Below are 19,811 nucleotides of genomic sequence, written 5' to 3' on the forward strand. Positions count from 1 at the left end.
TGTAAGGGAATGTGGAATATTTTGAGGAGAATTTGACAAGGCAGAAAAGAGATGAGCAGTGAGTGACTAGCTAAAGGCAAGGTAGTAATGCTAACATGGTTGAGAAAAAAAAAAAGGCTAATGGATGCTTTGCAGCTGTCTAGCCAATGTTGTCAGGTTCCAACAAATTCTCAAACACCACACAAGAATCAAAAACTGCTTCTTCATTGACAGTGGCATTTATTGCAAATGCTTTATCAATAAAAATAAATCCCCACCTGATTTTAATGGATGGTCTTCAGGCCTTCAGGTGTTTCCTCTGTGCTTAGAAGGGGTGAAGAATGTTTATGAAGAAGAAACCCACAGTATATTTGACATAATGAGAACAGACAGATGGGGTGGTAGAGATGATCAGTATATGAATAACCCTGGGGAAAAACTACTACGTATTATTAATATAATGGGTGGATAATGATGTAATTATTTGTTACTCATAAAATTCAGTTGTTATTGATCGCAGGAAAAAAAAGAACCCAATTTTGGGGAATCTGAGCAACCACTTAACCTAACCTGTAAAATTCAAAAACTGATAAATGACCTGTTTTTTCTTAAAAACCATTTGTAGTTTCAAAACAAGGGATCAAAATGAGGAATATCAGCAGCATAGTGTTATGCTTCCATCTGCTGGCTGTGTGACTGTCATGATCCTTAGATTACTAATACAAACACAGTATAAATAAATAAGCAGCATTATAATTATACTAATATTAACTGAATAATCAGTGTTCATAAATATGAATAATACTATTAGTTCCAATAAAAACAATACAACCAAAAGAATAGAAATGTATATGTAATATTAAACCAAGTCTTTATTAAAGTTCAAAAACTTAAACCCCAGTGTAGGTTCGCTCCTAAACCTTTAGATGATTAATTTGCACCATTTAATGTTTGAACCAAAAAACTGTAGATAGAAGGTTGCTGCTCTTAATGAAGAAACATAATGAGCAACTTGTTGATTGTATAGTTCCTTGAAGAGCTGTAACTAACTGAGTGTTCAAAGGACATGTGGTGTAAGTGTGTTGTCTTTGTCCTTATTACAGGAAATTTTTAAAAGGTGAGACTATGGTTTATTGTGTGAGTGTGAGTCAGAAGTCGGTCATGCGTAAGCAGGATGGTGGACAAGCTCGTTTGTCCACTTTTTCATAATCCTGCTATTTACAGTCACAGAAAAGCCACAGAGTTACTAAATCTGCAAGATTACTTCTACCTGCCGGTGGCCTCCAAAACAAGTACTTCTGCCTCATTGGGATTAAGTAGGAGGAAGTTACTTAGCATCCAGATGTCTTATCCACGTTCCTTAACTTTATCAATCTGGTGTCTGTCCTCTGCTTTGGTGTGAATGTGGTGTCCTGTGCATAGCAGCGATTTGCTTAAAGATTGCCTGTTCTCCTGAACCCCGGACAGATACAAAATTTAATTAAAGATGAAGGAAACCAAGCTGATCTTAACTGCCAAAGACACATATAGTAAGTAATAAAAAGGAGGAGTAAAATTCAACTTGAGTGAAAATATGCTAACTCAAATCAAGGCTAGAATTTGGCTTGCTGGTTAGCTAAAGTTTAATAACCTACTTTTACAAAACTATTTACAACTAGCTAGCTAATTCAACAAATTCCAAAACCTAAAGATGATCACTAACTGAACTAAATATTCAACAAAATGTAAAGCTCATATATGTTATATGTTCGCTGCATGTTTTTCAGATTGGAAAATTTGCTTCAAGTCATCATTTTCAATAATACTTGAGAAATGCAAAACTCTTCCAAAATAGTACTCAAGTACAGTTACAATTACTTGAGTGTTTTCAAGTGCTGCTGTTAATGAAGGCTGATTTTTATACCCTGTGAGTCACAGTGACAGAAAGAAACCCTTATCCAAAAATTCATGGAACTGAAATCTGAGCTATGACAGTGTCCTGTTGTCTGTGTTGACTTTAAATTGAACTTAATTTGTTAAAAACTAGTGGGTGTGGAATATCATTAGTGATGTTCTAATAAAGTGTTTCAATGCCAAATCAATATAAGGTAAAGGAAAGACTGTAGAAATTACATTCACTTTAAAAATGTTTTATTTAAAGAAACTAACACAACTGGCAACGTTGCCCTATCTATCTCCTAGGAGATAAAGTTTAGACAAGAGCTTTAACGGTCAGTGATAAACCAGGTTTTTTTCTCAAAAGATATTAAATGCAGTTTTAATCAAAAGGTGCAAAATAAATATCAAACTAACATATGGGAACAATTATTCTCTACAAATAACGTTGTTTGGATATGGTATTGATTTCTGGAAATTGTAATGGTGCCTAAAGTTGGATGGTCATGCAGTGACTTTGGTACTGGGGCCCAAACACACACTCTTCGGTATGTACACTCGCTAGTACACTGTTCTACTGAGCACAAATATAAACAGGCACTCTTTTACATTCCCTCATTTATAGACAACAGTAGGTAGAGGCAAAGAAACTTAATGATATTAGTTTTTAAAGGTCCAGTCAGCGATCAAAAGAGACAATACACAAGTGGGTCACAAGTTAAAAGGAAAAAAAAAAAAACAGCGTCTGTAAGAGGGAGTGGGCATTTATTTTTGTTGACATGAAAGGAGTCCATTTGTCCCCTTTAAAAGTGAAGTCACTGAAAGTTCTTATCTTTTTCTTATCATGAAAAAATACTATCCCAATGGGCATGGTCTCTTCCAGGATGGATCCGCCCCATTCGTAGGGTACAAAAGCTCACTAAATGATTTGATGAGGATGAAGATAATCTAAGTCATGCTATGACCAATGTAGTCACCATCCAACAAGAGATTTTGATGCAACCTGATGGACAGGGTTCTCCACTAGCATCATCAAAACATTTTAAAAGAATGATGTTCATCTCTCCAGAACAGTGCAGTCCAAAGACTTTTAGGCCAAAGCACACCGAAACTGTTCTGGTGGCTCAGCGGCATAAAACTTTAATACAGTTTACAGTGTATTTTCTTTGAATTTGTAACTGGTCTGTATATAGCAGTGTTTATTTATGATCTTTATTTTTGTTTGCATACATTATGTACGCTTGCATGAGATGAATAATTAAACTGCTTTGTACGGTTTGAATTTATGAACTCATAACCTGCAGTTTGACATCCCCAAAGTGCAGATCTGGATTATATGAGGATCACATGGCATCTAAAGAGACTGCTATACTCAATAAGAGTGCAAAATTTCCATGATGGCATCTACCCATACTTAGTCCATCATAGCCAACCTGCACACGCACACCTAGAGCTGAACCACCTAGAGTCATGCAGGAGAACATGTAGAAAATCTCAGACAGCAACCCGAGCTCAGGATCAAATCAGGGATCCTTTAGATCCGAGGTGGCAATGGTACCCACATCATCTTACAGTAAACAATGCCATTTGTTCCTTCATCTCATGTGAGAGTACATTATGTAAGCAGCATAAAGACAGTAAGTAATCACTTCTTACATACGTATATTGTTCGTTTTTGGTCGTGAACCTTGCCGAGTGGACCTTTAATCAATAACATACTGCCGCAATGCCACACCGCTGCACAGAGTAAACTTACAATTGTTCAAAAAACTCTTAGCAAATTCAGTGGTTCTAATGAAACAGGATCAGAATAGTTACAACATGAGTGAAACCACGATGGCCACCTGTCCATCAGTAACAATGGAGAAGTCGTGGTTCTCGTGGAAATACAGAACAACCAGCTTATGGCTGATAAGTGCCCAATTAGTTCAATGGATTCTCAACAATATTTCAGCTTTAGTCTTATTCACATGGCTCATGCTGTGTTGTAGCTGCCCACATCCTTTCCAAAGTTATAATAGTCCAGCTCCTGTATAGCAACCTCAGAGAGCTTGGTGAGATTAGGCGCATCGTTGGCATCCATATTTTCAGGGGCGGCGAAATTAAAGTTATCCTCTTCATAATCCTCATGAGGTTCCAGATCTGGAGGAGCATCTGAGACACAAATAAGAGGTAAGAAACAAAGCAATCTTAATGCTTAATTAACTTAAAATTGTTTGTTAAGATCTTCCTTACCATGTCCCTCTGGGGATACGTCCATTCCATGTTTGACCTTCATATGTCGACTGAGGTTACCCTTCAGGTTGAATCGGCTGGAGCAGTATGCACACTTAAATGGCTTGCTGCCAGCATGAAGATGCATGTGACCCAGAAGATTATACATGCGGTTAAATGATTTTCCACACACCTAAAAAAAAAAGTCAACACAAAATGCCATATGCCATATTTTTGAAAGATGCCATATTTACTTCTGATTTGTACACAAGGGACTGAACACTTATTGCTGGATAGAAAGTAGCTATTGTATGCTCAAAAAGGCACCAGATGATGTCAGAGACTAATTTGCATATTCACCGATTTGTCAGGATCATTTGCATATCAAAATGTGTTACATGAGAAAGGAAGATTTTGTGAAGAAAATATGGAACAGAAAAGAATAATAGAGAAAAGAAATAGCATAGAAAATAAATTTATAAATATTTATTATAGCCAGAATACATATTTGATGATGGTACCAATAAATAAATAAATAAATAAATAAACAAACAAATAAATAAACGTATTGCATTTACATATTTATCCAAATGCTATAAGAAGTGTATGGCATGATGGCCTGGACAACCGTATTTGTGTCTGTTTAAAATTTTGATAAATTTGTCACTAGGCTTCTTTTATTTCAAAAAGGACAAAATAATAATAAAGGGGTTTAAAATTCACCAAGTCTAGCAGCAAAGTTATTAAGGCAACAACCATGGGTTGTATAAAGTCAACCAGATGGGTCAAAATTTTTCATGGTGTCAATGCTAACCAATATGACCTGTGTGATTAAGTGAAAGGGATGTGATTTGCTAGTCACATCTGTAGGGTGGCATTCTGGAGCCTTACCTTGCACTTAAAGGGTTTCACAGGAAGGTGGACGATCATGTGAGTTTTCAGAGTCTGCTTCTGGACGAAGGATTTAAAGCAGACGTGACACTGAAAGGGCCTGACACTGGCATGGATCAGCATGTGCCTCCTCAGGTTTGCAGACAACGTGAACTCACGAGCACATACATCACACTTGAAGCCTTTTGTTCCCTGAGGAGCAACAGGAAGTAACAAAGACTGTTGACATCTGGAGGAATGATTTACAGTAGTTGTCAATCTGAGAGCACTTATCATTCATCTCATGCAAATAACAATCACTTTTTTGGCTTGGGTGATATTTTGAAAAAGGATTGTTTACATGCATCGAGTTGGCAGTTTATTAGGTACACAGCCCCCTTCTCACCATCTGTACATTCCAACGTGCATGAGGTAATTGCACTGTGTGGTAGAAATTAAGAAGACCAGTGTTCTAACGTGTGAGTGTGAAACCGATTGCTGGAATGGGTCAAATTAGAGAACATAGTGAGTTTATGGAACAATAGTTAATGTTAACTAGTTCTACCTTTGCACCTTTTGTTGGGATAAAAATGCAGACACTTTTATCTGAAGCAAGTTACAAATGAGCTGAGAAGAAAAGCTTTTTAATATGCAAAAAGCTAGTGTTCCAACTTCTGTTCCAAACAAGCAGGAGCCACTGATTTCTCTTGTTTAAACAGCTGATAAAGTTTGGTACCTGCTTGGGTGCTTCTCTTACCTGCTTCTCTTGTTTAACAATACAAAAATACAAAAAGCCTAAGAACATGACCACAGAACTGATCAAGTTCAACCATCCATGACTACAGATTGTCTGCATTTCATATACCAGCATGATAATTCACTATGATGTAAAGCATGCTGTTGAGGCTTAAGGGCCCAGCAGCGGCAGCTTGACAGTGGTGAGATTTGAACTCACAACCTTCTGGTCAGTAGTCTGTCGTCTTAACCACTGAGCTCCCACTTCCCCTTGCTAAATAGTTCCAATGGCCTACAAACCAACACTCCCCTATTACACAGCAGCTACCACTTGGAGATGGGGGTTAGCATGTGACTCTCTAAGACATTCATCTTTCTGAACTGCTGCTAAAGTCACAGTGCATCTGAACACACTTGGAGGAAAATGCTAACTGCCTCTTCAGCATACACAAGCTCACAGATGGCCATGATTGGTTAATATCACTCTGACTGACAGGGACAAGAATAATGGCATCCTACATCCCAGAGACCATGAGCAGTTGTTTTCTGTTGGACACCAAGTGATGAAAATTCAGACTTGTGGGTCTCTCAGTAATAGCCTTTGTGTTGCAGTATAACGTTCTTGTGCAACACAATACAGTATCTGTTTGAATCTTGCCAAATACATTACAAATACAAAACACCACTCAATATGGGTACCTAACAGCCTGGAAGTTCAGGTGAAACATTTTTACAATCTACAACAGGGGTGTCAAACTCAGATCCTGGAAAAGCCACAATCCTACAGAGATTAGAGTTTACCCTCTTAACAAGTCAAACTTAACACCAGCTGTGCCAATGGGGATTCTCCATCACCATCTTGACAGAATTACTATTAAACAAAAAATATTTCAGACATTCCAATTTGCTGATCCTTATCCATTTGCTGACATCCTAAGAGAATCTTGGAAATATACATGGACAGACAGATACACAGTCACCTAGTGACAAAAATCATATCAAGAAAAGAAAAAAATGGGCCTTTAGTTCCTGGACATAAAAGTGTAAGTATCATCACTGTAGCATAATCAGGAAGAAAGCAAATAGTACTGGGGTAATAAATTTAGACATTTAACTTTGCTGTGACCTTGACCCAGTTTGGATCGATTCCCAAATCAGTTTAACTGCTGGTTACAATGATATTTCTTCATAAATCTTATAAAACTTTCAACCGCTCATTCTTGACACTAACAATAATCTTGGATGGACAGATGGACAGGCAGTAGAGTAAGATGTGGGGGAAAATCCAAACAGAACCTAAGAAATGTCAATTAAAAAGCAACCATCTGGATAACATAATTACTTAATCCCATTTACAGAAACCGAGGCTATGAAAGCTAGGAATTACTTGGGGCTCTGCCCCAGGAGTTAAGACAGGAGTTGGAAGAAGATCAGAGATAATATTGAGATTCCAGTATTGATTCTCTTGCTAGTCGAATACATGACTGTCCAACCAAAGGACAAAAAAAAACTCTATGCATACATTTTCTACCTTATTTCTAATTACTTGCTCTAACCACAGTCTGGTAATTTCTCCACATGTTGCCCTTTCATGGCCTTTAAAACTGTAGGCTATTTCTGTCTTGCATATGACTTCTAATTCATATACAAGCTCCCTGTAACCATGACATGCAGTGTTTTCCGATCAAAGCAAAAGACGTCTTTGGCATGATCAGATCGCCGTATATGTTCGATGTAAACAAATAGCTCTTGCCAGATGGCAGATAAATCCCACACTGCAATCTCTCACCAATTATATGCAACCTAGCTGAATTTGTCACTAAGTGTGCACTACTCGTGTATTTAAAACAAAAAGGAAGGACATGCTGCGTTTGCTTTTTATTAAACACACTCTTTGTTTTTATTTTATTTAATAGAGTATAAATATAAGTTCTGTTGTACTGTTATTTGTCCTACACCTAGGATTTTTATCTAACTGCCATGAAAGGCACTTGTGTACCTACTTTAATATCCATATTTACAATGTAAATAGATTTGTTGCAACTGTGCTAGAAGTGCCATACATAAGCAAGAATACAGAAAGAAAGTCATTTTACCTTAGAGGCACGTGCCTGAGGCTTAAGCACTTTGTGTGTGAGGGAGTGCTGGCGTAGCTGGTGTAGCTGCAGGAACTGCAGGCCGCACTGGCTGCAGGAAAAAGAGCGTTGGGCCTGATGCTTCAGCATATGGTTCTGCAACTGACTACGGTAGGCAAATGTCTTACTGCAGTGGCTACACTGAAAGCTGGCCTGCCCTTGGTGGCTGACCTGATGGCGCTTGAGGTGGGCATAGGTGGGAAACTCCATGGAGCACTGTGAGCAGATGTGGCAGCGGCCTCGCTCATGCTTCACCTCATGGGCTCGCAGCTCACTGGGGTAGGCAAAGCCTCGTCGGCAAAAGCGGCAGCTGAAGGGCTTGACATCAGAGTGTTGTAACATGTGGCGTTTTAGGTGGCTGGTCTGAGTAAAGCCTTTTTTGCAGACAGTGCACTTGTGTGGCCGTGTGCCTTGGTGCGTCAGGAGGTGTGTCTGCAGGTGGCTTGGCTGCTTGAAGAGCTTTCCACAATGTGGGCAGGCATGAGGTTTAATGCCATTGTGACCCAAAATGTGTGTTACCAGGTTATATTTGGAAGTGTATGACTTTTCACACATGCGGCACTTCCAGCGCTTCAAGCCCTCGCCAACATCCACACAATATGATTCGTTGATCTGAATGTTGATGTCCAATCGGTCAATGCGGCGCCCCCGCGGTGCCTCCCCTTCTACAGGCTCCCCCCAGAATAGGCCTTGGTTGCTTTCATCAAACTCCCCTACTCCATCCATATCCCCACCTTCATAGCCAACCTCATTAGCACGGAAGTAGCTACCAATCTCCTCCCCTCCACTGCCAGCCTTCCCCATCCTTCCGTCATTCCCGTCCTCTTGGACATCCTCATTTCCTCTTTTCTCCAGTGTATGGTTTCGGTCATGAGAATGAACCTCATTAGGTGTGTGACTGTTGGAGTGGGGATGAACATGGTGGTTAGGTGGATGATGTGTGCCCTTGGGTTCCCGGACACAGGTCGAGCAGCAGTTACTGCCATGAGGTTTGGAGGCTAGGCGGTAACCAGAGTTGTCTACCATCTGCATGCTCTCTCTAGGCATCATGCTCATCATGTGGTTGCAGGAAGGCAGTCCCGGGGTCACAGACTCACCTTTGACATGGGAACCTGGATTCTGGTGCCCTACAAGAGGCTTTGTGTTTTCAGGTGTCCCCTGCCACCTCCTTTCAGCACAGCTCGGGTGACCCTGACCGTCCTCTCCAAGGTTCACACCAAGGTAGTCACCATTGGCGCCAATGAGCTGGTCAGCATACTCGTAGTCCATCCGCTCGATGGACGGAGCAGGAGATTCTTTGGGCTCTCCGGTATAAAAACCGTTGGGTGCAATGGTAGCACCAAAGACCTCATTCTGGGATATAAGTCCCAACACAGCAGCCTGGGCCAGAGACAAGACCACCACTGGGTCTGTCTGTGTCCCCACATCCATCTGCTGGTGCATGGCTTCAGCATAACATCGAACCAGCTGCTGAGTCTTCTCCTCCTGCAAAACAGACACACAATAATATACCTCAGAGTGGAAAAATAAGCAACCTAGACTTCAAGAAATATACTTAAAGATATGTTGGATTGCACTGCGTGTTCATTGTTTAAACCACAGAGATACTCAATTCATCTAAGGAGGAATTAAAATGCTTTATTTCAGATAGAACTGGAGATTATGTCAGGTAATTACCATGTAATTCAATCAACTAATTTAACTGCACATAAAAACTACACATTGACAGCTGAGCTCTCTTTTTTTCTATTGGTGAACACCATACTCTTACCAAAATAAGTATTAAAATTTTTTTTAAAAAGAGAGAGAGATACTAACAAAAATATCATGAATATGCACAGTGAGGGAAAGAGTGCATGAAAGGAAGCTCGAGTGACAGAAAAGACAGATTAGGCGAGTGATGGAGGGAGAGAAAAAAGAGGAGGGGTTGACTGTGTGAGTGAACAAGAGAGTGGGTGAGGGGGGGAATAAAATGAAAAGCATATAAAAATAACATTTTCATTTAAATGTAGAGCTAAGGAAAAAGAATAACAGCAAAAAATCTAAGATGTGAAAAATGCATGTGGTTAAAATATCAGTTATTCAATCATTAAAATCTGTACTGGAAACAGTAAAGAAGTAAACACTCATTCTCTCTCTCTCCCTCTCTCTCTCTCTCTCTCTCACACACACACACACAAACACTCATGAAAATAAACTTACCAAATTTCTCTTGGTTTGAGGTTTTAGATGTTTGAGCGACCTCATCTTTAGTCAAAAGTTCACGTTTACCTGCTTGCCCCTTTTACTCCACACTCTACTGCTGTCTACAGCTACACACAAACACACACAGATACACACTGTCTCTGTTCTCTCTGTATGTGAGCTTGTTCTTTTTCCTCTCTCTCTCCCCTCCCTTTCTGTCAGACTGTCTCTCTCTCTCTCTCTCTCTCTTTCTCTCTCTCTCTCTTTTTCTCTCTCTTGTATGTGCTCGCTCTAATTTTCCTCTTTCCCCTCCCCCATCTCTCTCTCCCTCTCTCTTTCTTTTTCTCTTTTTCTTACTGGTGCAAACACACAGACACACACAGACACACACAGACACACACAGACACACACAGACACACACAGACACACACAGACACACGCTATTGTATTTGATTTTATGTCCCCAAAGAAAAACATTAGATATAAACACCCAAATTCTGTACTACACCGAGAGGTGTTAAAACAAAGAATGAGAGAGAGAGAGAGAGAGAGAGAGAGAGAGAGAGAGAGAGAGAGAGAGAGAGAGAGAGAGAGAGAGAGAGAGAGAGAGAGAGAGAGAGAGAGAGAGAGAGAGTGACTAAGCAACCATAATGAATTAAAGACAAAACCATAGACATCATTTACAAAAGAATAATGAATGAAATGGGAGGTAAAGAGGAGTGATAAATATGGCAATAAGAAATCTGCATTGGCCACAAAGTCAGAGAGTCATAATTCAAATACGCAAATCTTCAGTATATACCCAAGGCCAATAATGTACATTCAGTACACATCATTGTACTGAATCGGTCACACACACCAATAAAACCTTACTCAAGTTCAAACATTACTAACTAAACATGTACACTTTACATTTCACTAACTTTTATTTTTCCTAATTGTATTGCTCTTGAGAAAAAAAATAGTTTAATATTCAAATCTTTATCTGGAACATTAAACTACACAGATCCTAGAACTGTCACAATACACAATTTGTTCATTTGATCATAATCAGTATATGATTTCATGTTGCAACATACTGTATGTATCTAAACTCAGTCCATTTTGGGGGGCTTTTTAGAATTGTAGTGGTTACACCTCAGGAGAAAATGGCTGAGAGAGAGGTATTCAGGAAGACAAGAAAATGGAGGGATGAGGGAGGAGAAGTCTTTTTCAGTGAGGGAAATGGAGGGAGAGAGAGGGAGAGGGAGGGAGGGAGGGAGAGAGAGAGAGAGAGAGAGAGAGAGAGAGAGAGAGAGAGAGAGAGAGAGAGAGAGGGAGGGAGGGGAGAGAGAGAGAGAGAGAGGAGAGAGAGAGAGAGAGAGAGAGAGAGAGGAGAGAGAGAGAGAGAGGGAGGGAGGGAGAGAGAAGGAAAGAACAAATAGAGAGAGAGCAAGAAAGAGAGGGGAGGAGATAAACAGAATGACCGAGGGAGGGGAGAGAGAGAGCGAGTGAGAGAGAACGACAGACAGACAGACAGAAAGAAAAGGAGTCAGAAAGAGAGGGAGTGAGAGGACGAATGGGGGAGGGGGAGGGACAAGAAAAGAGAGAGAGAGAGAGAGAGAGAGAGAGAGAGAGAGAGAGAGAGAGAGAGAGTGAGAGGGAGAGAGTGAGAGAGAGAGAGAGGGAGCGAGAGGGAGAGAGGGAGAGAGAGGGAGAGAGAGAGAGAGAGAGAGAGAGAGAGAGGAGTGACAGAGAGGGAGTGAGAGAGAAAAAGGGAGGGCATGGAGTGAGACAGGAAAGAGAAAATGGAGACATGAAAGACAGATTCTGATTGCAAGTTCTTTGATCAAGTTTTAAACATCACAGTCCAGTTTTTCCACATAGTTCATTTACATCTGATTCTAGTCTCTGATCCAAGTCAGGTTCAGCTTCCAAACATAAGGAGACATGCTAGAAGATGACTGAACACTCTAATGATTATTAATTATGCACTAATACAGGGCAGTGTATGGAGTCACAAAGTCACCCACAGTGCATTTTCATGCACACAAACCGATCCGAACGTTTTTTAATTTAGGCAGTTAACCGATCGTTTACAATCAGATTGTACAACCAATCATTTACCAAGCGGAAATGCAGAAAGAGAAAACAAACTCTATTTGGATTAAACTTAAGACCGCTTGAGGGAGGACATATTTTGCAATTTCAAATGAATAATTATCAGTAACTTTGAACTGAACTTCAGTTCTGTTTAGTACAACCAACCAACATTCACTCATTCACTCATTCTCATTAACAACTTTATCCTAGTCAGGGTCATGGTAGATAGAGCCTCCAAAGCATCGTAGACACACATTCACACCTAGGGGCAATTTGGTTTCCCCAGTGTGGCAAAATAAGCCCCAGTCCAATAGCAGAATATGGTACCATATTATGGTATAGACTAAAATGTTGTAACTTATCCCCAGATGTGTTCTAGAACAGACACAAAACAATCCCACTTTTGTTTTTTGGACATCTCACAAGTCCCACAGTTTGCATTATTATCTGGGTGACGTTTGACATGTGGATTTGCAAAGTAAAACTATCTGCTACCAGAAGCACATGCATGTTTTGGGTCTTTTCACTAGGAACATTTTATTTGCATGTAGTGACGGCTTTAGCTGAGAATCGGGAATGTTGTTCAGTTGGTGAGGATGATTTTGCCTTAGTCAACAGCTCCTGGAGGAAAGATGAGATCAGCACAAATGGAGCACCAAAAAGTATTGTGCTTATCTGTGTGCCACTGTTTAAAGACTTACCTCTGGAATCCATTTCTCTGGGTGAGAATGATAAATTTCTGCTCAGACCTAACTGAACAGGACAACAATATGGGACAAAATGTGTTGAAGCTACATACTTCCTACATACTTCCTACATACATACACCTGTTCTTAAATGCATCTTTCTTGTGGAAATTATGTGCAAACAGTTACAAATAGGGATGTGCTAGCTCAGTAGTTAAGCTGTTAGACTACCAATCAGAAGGTTATGAGTTCAAAACCCAGGACCACCAAGCTGCCACTGCTGGGCCCCTAAGAAAGGCCCTTAACCCTCAATTGCTCAGTTGTATAAAATGAGATAAAATGTAAGTCTCTCTCTAGATAAGGGCATCTTCCAAATCTGTGTCAAGTAAAACTAAATAGTGATAGTGATAGTACTGGAATACTGGAAACTCAATCTAATATAGTTAAATCAAATATTTTTACAAATATAAATACACACCTAGGAGAAGCTGCATAAGCCAGTGTTTCCCCTGCCGGTATATATTCACATCTTTGGGCTTATACATCAAGCCCCAAAGCTCTATGGTCATAAAGGAGAAGAACGGTGGGTACTCTGCCGTTTCTCTTGATACAGCATTGAGTTTCCACGCTCTGTAAAGAAATAGCAAGTCCTCAGACTGTTATACTCCCTCTGCTTGCATAGGTTCCAGAGATAAAAGTGGGTACTTTACCACAGGATTTGAAGCAGCAGCCTATATTCTGTCACATAAACATTACAGCACAGAGAAATTCTTTCTTCACATATCTCAACTTTGGAGGTTGGGGTCAGAGCTCAGGGTCAGACATGATACCCCACCTCTGGAACAGTGAGGGCTAAGGGCTTTGCTCAAGGGATCAACAGTGGAAGCTTGGCAATGCTGGGGCTTGCAATCCGATCAGATCAACAACCCGGAGCCTCACCTGATTGAGTCACAACAGCCCAACCGGATTAGTCTTTGTCGTCAATTGACGTGTCAAAAATGCAACTTTGTCCACCCTTAAAAAACATTGAAACTGATCAATTCTTTGAGATCGGGAAGCACCTTGAGAAGAAGCCACTCTGGCTTTGATTGAGTTACACCAGACTTTAGCCAGGTAATCAAGGATGTTGGATCTACAGCTGTTCATGAGGTCCTTGTGGGCAGCTTGTAGGCACTGTTGACTCCACTAGACAATGGCATGCATTCAAGCTAATATGATGAGCCACATTATGCCTGCTGTTTACTACTGTACTGCATCAGTGGTGGCCTTAAATCTTTAACTACTAATATTCAAACAGTTGTTCGTAGCGGCCATTGATCCCCTTGTGAGGGAGGTGTTCCATGTAGGCCAGGACATATGGCAACTCCCCATCAATCTGGTTACTGCACAGTGCAAAATAATGGTAAGCACAAAGTGATATAATGCAGGTTTTGAAGAGAAGCAGACAGGTTTTTGGATAACAAAATTAGTGTAGAAAAACTGCCCACACAACACTTTTAGGTCGCTGCAATATTTTCTGTGTTCCAATGTCCACAGAGGTTCTGCCTGCCTTTTGCAAGTCCCAGCCTAAATTTCCTAGCAGGTGCCTCTTGCACCCATCATTAAACAGTCTCACACGGGTCTCACAACCTTAAAGAGATCAAACACCAAAAACATTTTAGCTCTACCCCAAGTTCTCTTGGACAGATGCATGAAAAAAAAATGTTAAAAACAACTGGTTTCCATGCAAGAGGGTGGTCTTTCCAATTAATTCTAGATTTAAAGGAAGCTGAAAAATATCAAAATAATATCAAATATATTAATATCAAAAATATTAAATATCATCATACCAAACTCAAATTATCCAGATGAGGATGAGAGGAAAACAAGAAATTTTAGAAATCTCTTATAAAAATGTTTGATGTGGCCCTGATCTGAACCAGTGTTATTACACTGCACTTGGCAGGCATTGCTGCATAAAATCTGAGCTACCATCACAGGTCTTTTCTTTTTTGTCAACATTATCTGTACCTGCCTACACCACATTATGGCTAAAAGTATATGGACACAATCATCTTTACACACATACATGGGCCTTCCCCACACCAAGAACAAGACAATTTGTCTAGAATGGTTTGTTGTAGCATAAAGATTTCTCTTTATTGGAAGATTTATTGGCCCCAAACCAATTTCAACATGACAATGTCCGATAAGGTCCCAAAAGGTTTGAAGAACTCATACGACCTGCAAAAAGCCCTAACCTGAGCATGTTTACGATGAACAAAAATTCCCACTGCACAACTAGTTTTCCTGCCCAACATCAGTACCTTACCTTACTAATGCTCTTTTGGGTGAATTGACAAATCCCCAGAGCCAAGATTCAAAATCTAGATGGAAGCCTCCCCAGCGGAGTACAGGTTATTATAATAACCGGGGCTAAAACATGGGCTAAATCTGCAATGAGACGTTCATATAGCACATACTGGTGTGACTAGTCAGGTGTCTACATACTTTTGGCCACACAGTGTAAATTCTGAGCATCGGTTAATTGCTTTATTTCATTCCATCAGTCTCACACATACAAAATAACTCAGTCACTTGTCATAAAGGATCATAAAGAAATGGATTTTGAAGTAGATTATTTCTGCCATAAGGTGGTTTAATTTAGTTTATGGTAAATGTGTCAGATATTTCCGTTCACAGTGCACATCATGTGTTTTCATCTTAGTTTTCCATGTGCTTTCGTTAATATGTTTTGATTTTGTTTTCGCCGCGTCTTGATTTTCTACCCAATCATATTCCAAATCATTTTGTGTACTTGTTTCTCACCATCTAGTCTCACCATCTCACAATCTTTTATTTATGTCTCCTATTAAAAACCTTCACACATTGATATCCTGGTTTCCTGTACTTCCTAATTTTGAGTCATCATAGAACACCACACTGTATGAGTGGATACAGCAAATGCAACTTAAGTTTTGAGTCAGTTTGGTGAATATCGTTGAAAGTCATCAGAATCTGTTGCACCTATGGCATAAAATCCTTGATCAACCACTATAACTTCCACATCGTCCTGCGTCTGCTGCAGCATTTTTACAGTAACTGGTCGTGTGAACATGTTCCACAACTGTCTCAAATACGCAGTATCTGAGAACTGCTATTCTGTACAGGGACACCAAACAAACATGATATCTTGACCAATTGAGACTGGAAAAAAAAGTGTCTCAGAACATATCACTGAACATCAGTGAAGATTCTTTGGCAGGAAGGAATTAGTGTTAAATCTGTAATAAACTCAGAAATTACCCTGACATATTAGTTCCTCAGGAGCTCTCGGTTGAACAATTTCACCTGACTACAAACTGTTGTAGAGAGGACATTATTTACATTTACATTATGTCCTGTCCAGTGTCACCCAAATGAGGATACATCATCACCTCATTAGGGAAAGATGTTAGAGATAAATAGTAACTTCATTTTAAACTTTCCAATTTATATTGTTTCTATTAAGCTGCTTTGAGACAATGTCAATTGTTAAAAAAGCAATACAAATAAAATGAATAAACTGAATATCATTAGCTTTATTTGGATTTTTCATTATATATGAATTTACTCAGATGCTATTAACAGAAAGACAGGGCCAAAACACAGTCCTGGCATAAGCACTGAAGTTAATGTGTTGATGGGAAAAAAAAAGACTTGTGAATGTTCTGGACTGTTTCCTGGCCTCAGCACATGAAAGTTTCGACATGATCCAATTGCATTAACCAATCAGAAACCTGTATTCAGAAAGACAGGCCACCCTAACTCTCAATTATTAGTCACAAATACTTCTAATCCACTAAAATAATTTACTAATGCAATACCATTTCGTCTAATAATATGGTTAATTTGAACAAAAATAATCATCCACGATGTGTACAGAAGCTGGATCTATCCCACTTTTGGAGTTTTGTTTTGGTTATATTCCCCTTTTAATGTCATCAAACGAAGGGATACGCATTCGCAAATATTATACATATGATCAGAGATATTTTACCAGATTCTCAAAGCCTCTATTAGCCACACATTGAATTCAATAAGGACAATATCTTAGACACGATCAAAATCCTATGCCATCTGGTTTCAGAGTTGGACCGTACATCCTCGAAGCATCAGTGTCAGGGATGATGAGCCACAGGAGCATCACGAGGAGACGTCTAACATGTCAGAGTGGTAATACTATAACTAATAAATCATCATTTGGCTACATTGCTGCTAATTGTTTGTACTAACAGCCCACATTTCTGGCTAATAGTCAAAAAGTAATGGAGAAAATATAAATAAACAGAATATTTAACACAATTAATTTGATATATTATTTGTACCTGGTAAAACATTATTATTATTATTATTATTATTATTATTAATACTCTTACTAAAAGAAAAGCCTGGTGTACAGTGTATAAAGGCTCAGTCACAATCATGATCAGCGGGAGGTATCAACACATTCAAGCACTGAACACCAAGAGGTGATAAATCCCCCCAAAAACCCCATGTGTTAGAACTTGCACAAATTCCAGTCATCAAAACGACTAAACGCCGATAGTTCTTTTCTCGATCGAAAAAACGTGCAAGTGTACATCGAAATATACCCTAACATACCTGCTACGCACCTGCTACTGTACAGCAAGTCCCGCCTCCAAAGTCTATACATCATCTAGAGAGCATTTAATTGGATAAACACAAAACTGGTACAGGATGAGTCATTAAATATGAAGTGTTTTTCCACAGAAAGAGATGCTACGAAATTAAAACAGACAAATTTTGTACTTTTACAAAAACCGACTCCAATATTCGTCGATATCTTATCAGCGAAAGAGGGGAAGGAAAACAAACAAAACTCTGAAATACAAACTTTTATTTGACTTTAATATCCAGCTGACTGCTATAGAGATTAGTTTCACTATGTGTACGTTTCTTTCCCTCAAAACGTGACCTGACTTTTTTTTTTCTTTTTTTCATTGTTTAGTTCGAAAGCAACGCACTAAAAAGACACTAAAAGCTGATTGTGACAGAAGTTTCTAAACGTTTTTTTTTTTCCTTCACCTATTATTATTATTTTTTACAACAAATCACAACAAACACCAAACAAACGTACAGCTATTAGCCCGGTTCTTTTTTCCCTGTTAATATTCTGTCAGAAAGCTACAAAACTAACGCTCAAATACAGAGTTTGACCAACAAAAACGTCGAATCTTACGCAAAAACGCTGTGAAATGAAAACTACACCGATATAATTGTCTGTTTTGTTTACTTATTTATGCTAGGTTAGCTTAGCAGCTAGCACTAAGAGGAACAGGGCCTGCTTTCCCCCCCCACACACTCCATCTAACACCGTCCACCAGCCAACAGGATGTGTAAATAACATTTAAAATAAAAAATAAAAAGGTATATGTCTTTCTTTGTAATAATACACAGACAAAGAAACATTCCTGTGGATCAGAATCGAAATGATTTAACGTAAAGAATTGGAGTTTCTATGGGACTCTGGTTCGGTCGCTCAATGCAAGTGCATTAGTTTCATTTCACACCAAATAACAAACCCAAGCGTTCATATAACTTACCACACTCCAAAACGCGGTTCTGTACGTAGAAGACACTTTGGAGATTTTATTTTACTACAACTTTGGACTGAATTTGATCCAATTCTGTTTCTTAGTTCGGCAGAAAGTCAGAAGAGAAAGTGACGTGAACAAATATACCCCTTAACCTTAAGCAACCGCTAGAGGGCAGAGAAGAGAATGAACCGCGTACATGTACGACTTCTTCTTTCATTGGAAGGTTAGACGGCGTTTTTGCCCCATGCTGCCACCCTGTGTTACTATCGCTATCTCTTCTGTACATACAGTATATACTGAATTCTACTGGAGTTACAGGAAACACCCCCCTCAGCTCTGGATTCCTACTCAGGAACTTGGGATATTCTCACATGGTCATCAACAAGGACACCCACAACATCAGCATTACACAATGTACTGTAACACTTATTGCCTTCCTACCTTATCATATTTGCTTTAAAACCATCAACATACAGACATATATAGTCCAAGTCAAAATGTATATAGGTCATTGTCAGACAATTTCCCCATCAATCTGGCTATATATTGTATTTATTAGATGCTAGGGTGATGTATATATATATGCTTTAATTTGGGTTCAAATGCTAATAATGTATTTGAACCTTTAATGTTGGTCAAATCAAATCAAAATTTTACTTGTCACATACACATACATACAGAGTACGACATGCAGTGAAATGCTTTTTATGTCGGTTGGTTTTATTGACTGCCCTTAAAGTGTCCATGTGCAGTATGGTGTGTATAAAGTGTATAAAGTGGCACTGTGATGTGCAAGTCCAGAGTTAAAGTGACAGTCCAGAGTTAAAGTGTCATAGTACAAAAAAAAGGTTGTGCAGAAAAAAAGTGAAGATAGAGGGAGTACCGAGTACGAGTACGGTGGCCGAGATACGGTGGCCGAGAAGTGCAAAACAAATTAACAAATCCGAAAACACATTAACAAATCCGAAAACACATTAACAAATCCGAAAACAAATTAACAAATCCGAAAACAAATAAACAAATCCGAAAACAAATGAACAAATCCGAAAACAAATGAACAAATCCGAAAACAAATGAACAAATCTGAATACACATTAACAAATCCAAAAGCACATTAACAAATCCGAAAAGAAATTAACAAATCCGAATACACATTAACAAATCCGAAAACAAATTAACAAATCCGAAAACAAATTAACAAATCCGAATACACATTAACAAATCTGAATACACATTAACAAATCCAAAAACAAATGAACAAATCTGAAAACAAATGAACAAATCCGAAAACAAATTAACAAATCCGAAAACACATTAACAAATCTGAAAACACAACGACAAGTCAGACAACCGGGAAGAGGTTGGTATAGTTTGTGAATGAAAACTTACCGATCATCGGACAAGACACCTTTCATTCACCTGTATATCTTGAATGACAGGTGTCTTGTCCAATGATCGGTAAGTTTCCATTC

At 39.1% G+C, this 19,811-nt stretch overlaps 1 protein-coding gene across 2 annotated transcripts; it reads right to left on the bottom strand.

The window, feature by feature from the left end:
- Nucleotides 1-2,092: 2,092 nt before the first annotated feature.
- On the bottom strand, nucleotides 2,093-18,513 carry znf710b (zinc finger protein 710b). Of its 2 annotated transcripts, XM_060885794.1 has the most exons (6): nucleotides 18,346-18,513; nucleotides 10,011-10,120; nucleotides 7,770-9,293; nucleotides 4,960-5,151; nucleotides 4,090-4,261; nucleotides 2,093-4,008 (listed from the first exon to the last, which is right to left on the bottom strand). In XM_060885794.1, the coding sequence occupies exons 2-6, from the start codon at nucleotides 10,053-10,055 to the stop codon at nucleotides 3,830-3,832; spliced, it is 2,112 nt and encodes a 703-aa protein (XP_060741777.1). In that variant the 5' UTR covers nucleotides 10,056-10,120; nucleotides 18,346-18,513; the 3' UTR covers nucleotides 2,093-3,829. The 2 variants fall into 2 exon arrangements, with proteins under 2 accessions (XP_060741777.1, XP_060741783.1); XM_060885800.1 differs by lacking the exon at nucleotides 10,011-10,120 and having other exon boundaries at nucleotides 18,346-18,512.
- Between the last annotated feature and the right edge of the window lie 1,298 nt (nucleotides 18,514-19,811).

The sequence above is a fragment of the Tachysurus vachellii genome, chromosome 1 (genome assembly GCF_030014155.1).
Source record: "Tachysurus vachellii isolate PV-2020 chromosome 1, HZAU_Pvac_v1, whole genome shotgun sequence".
NCBI classification, from domain to species: Eukaryota; Metazoa; Chordata; class Actinopteri; order Siluriformes; family Bagridae; genus Tachysurus; species Tachysurus vachellii.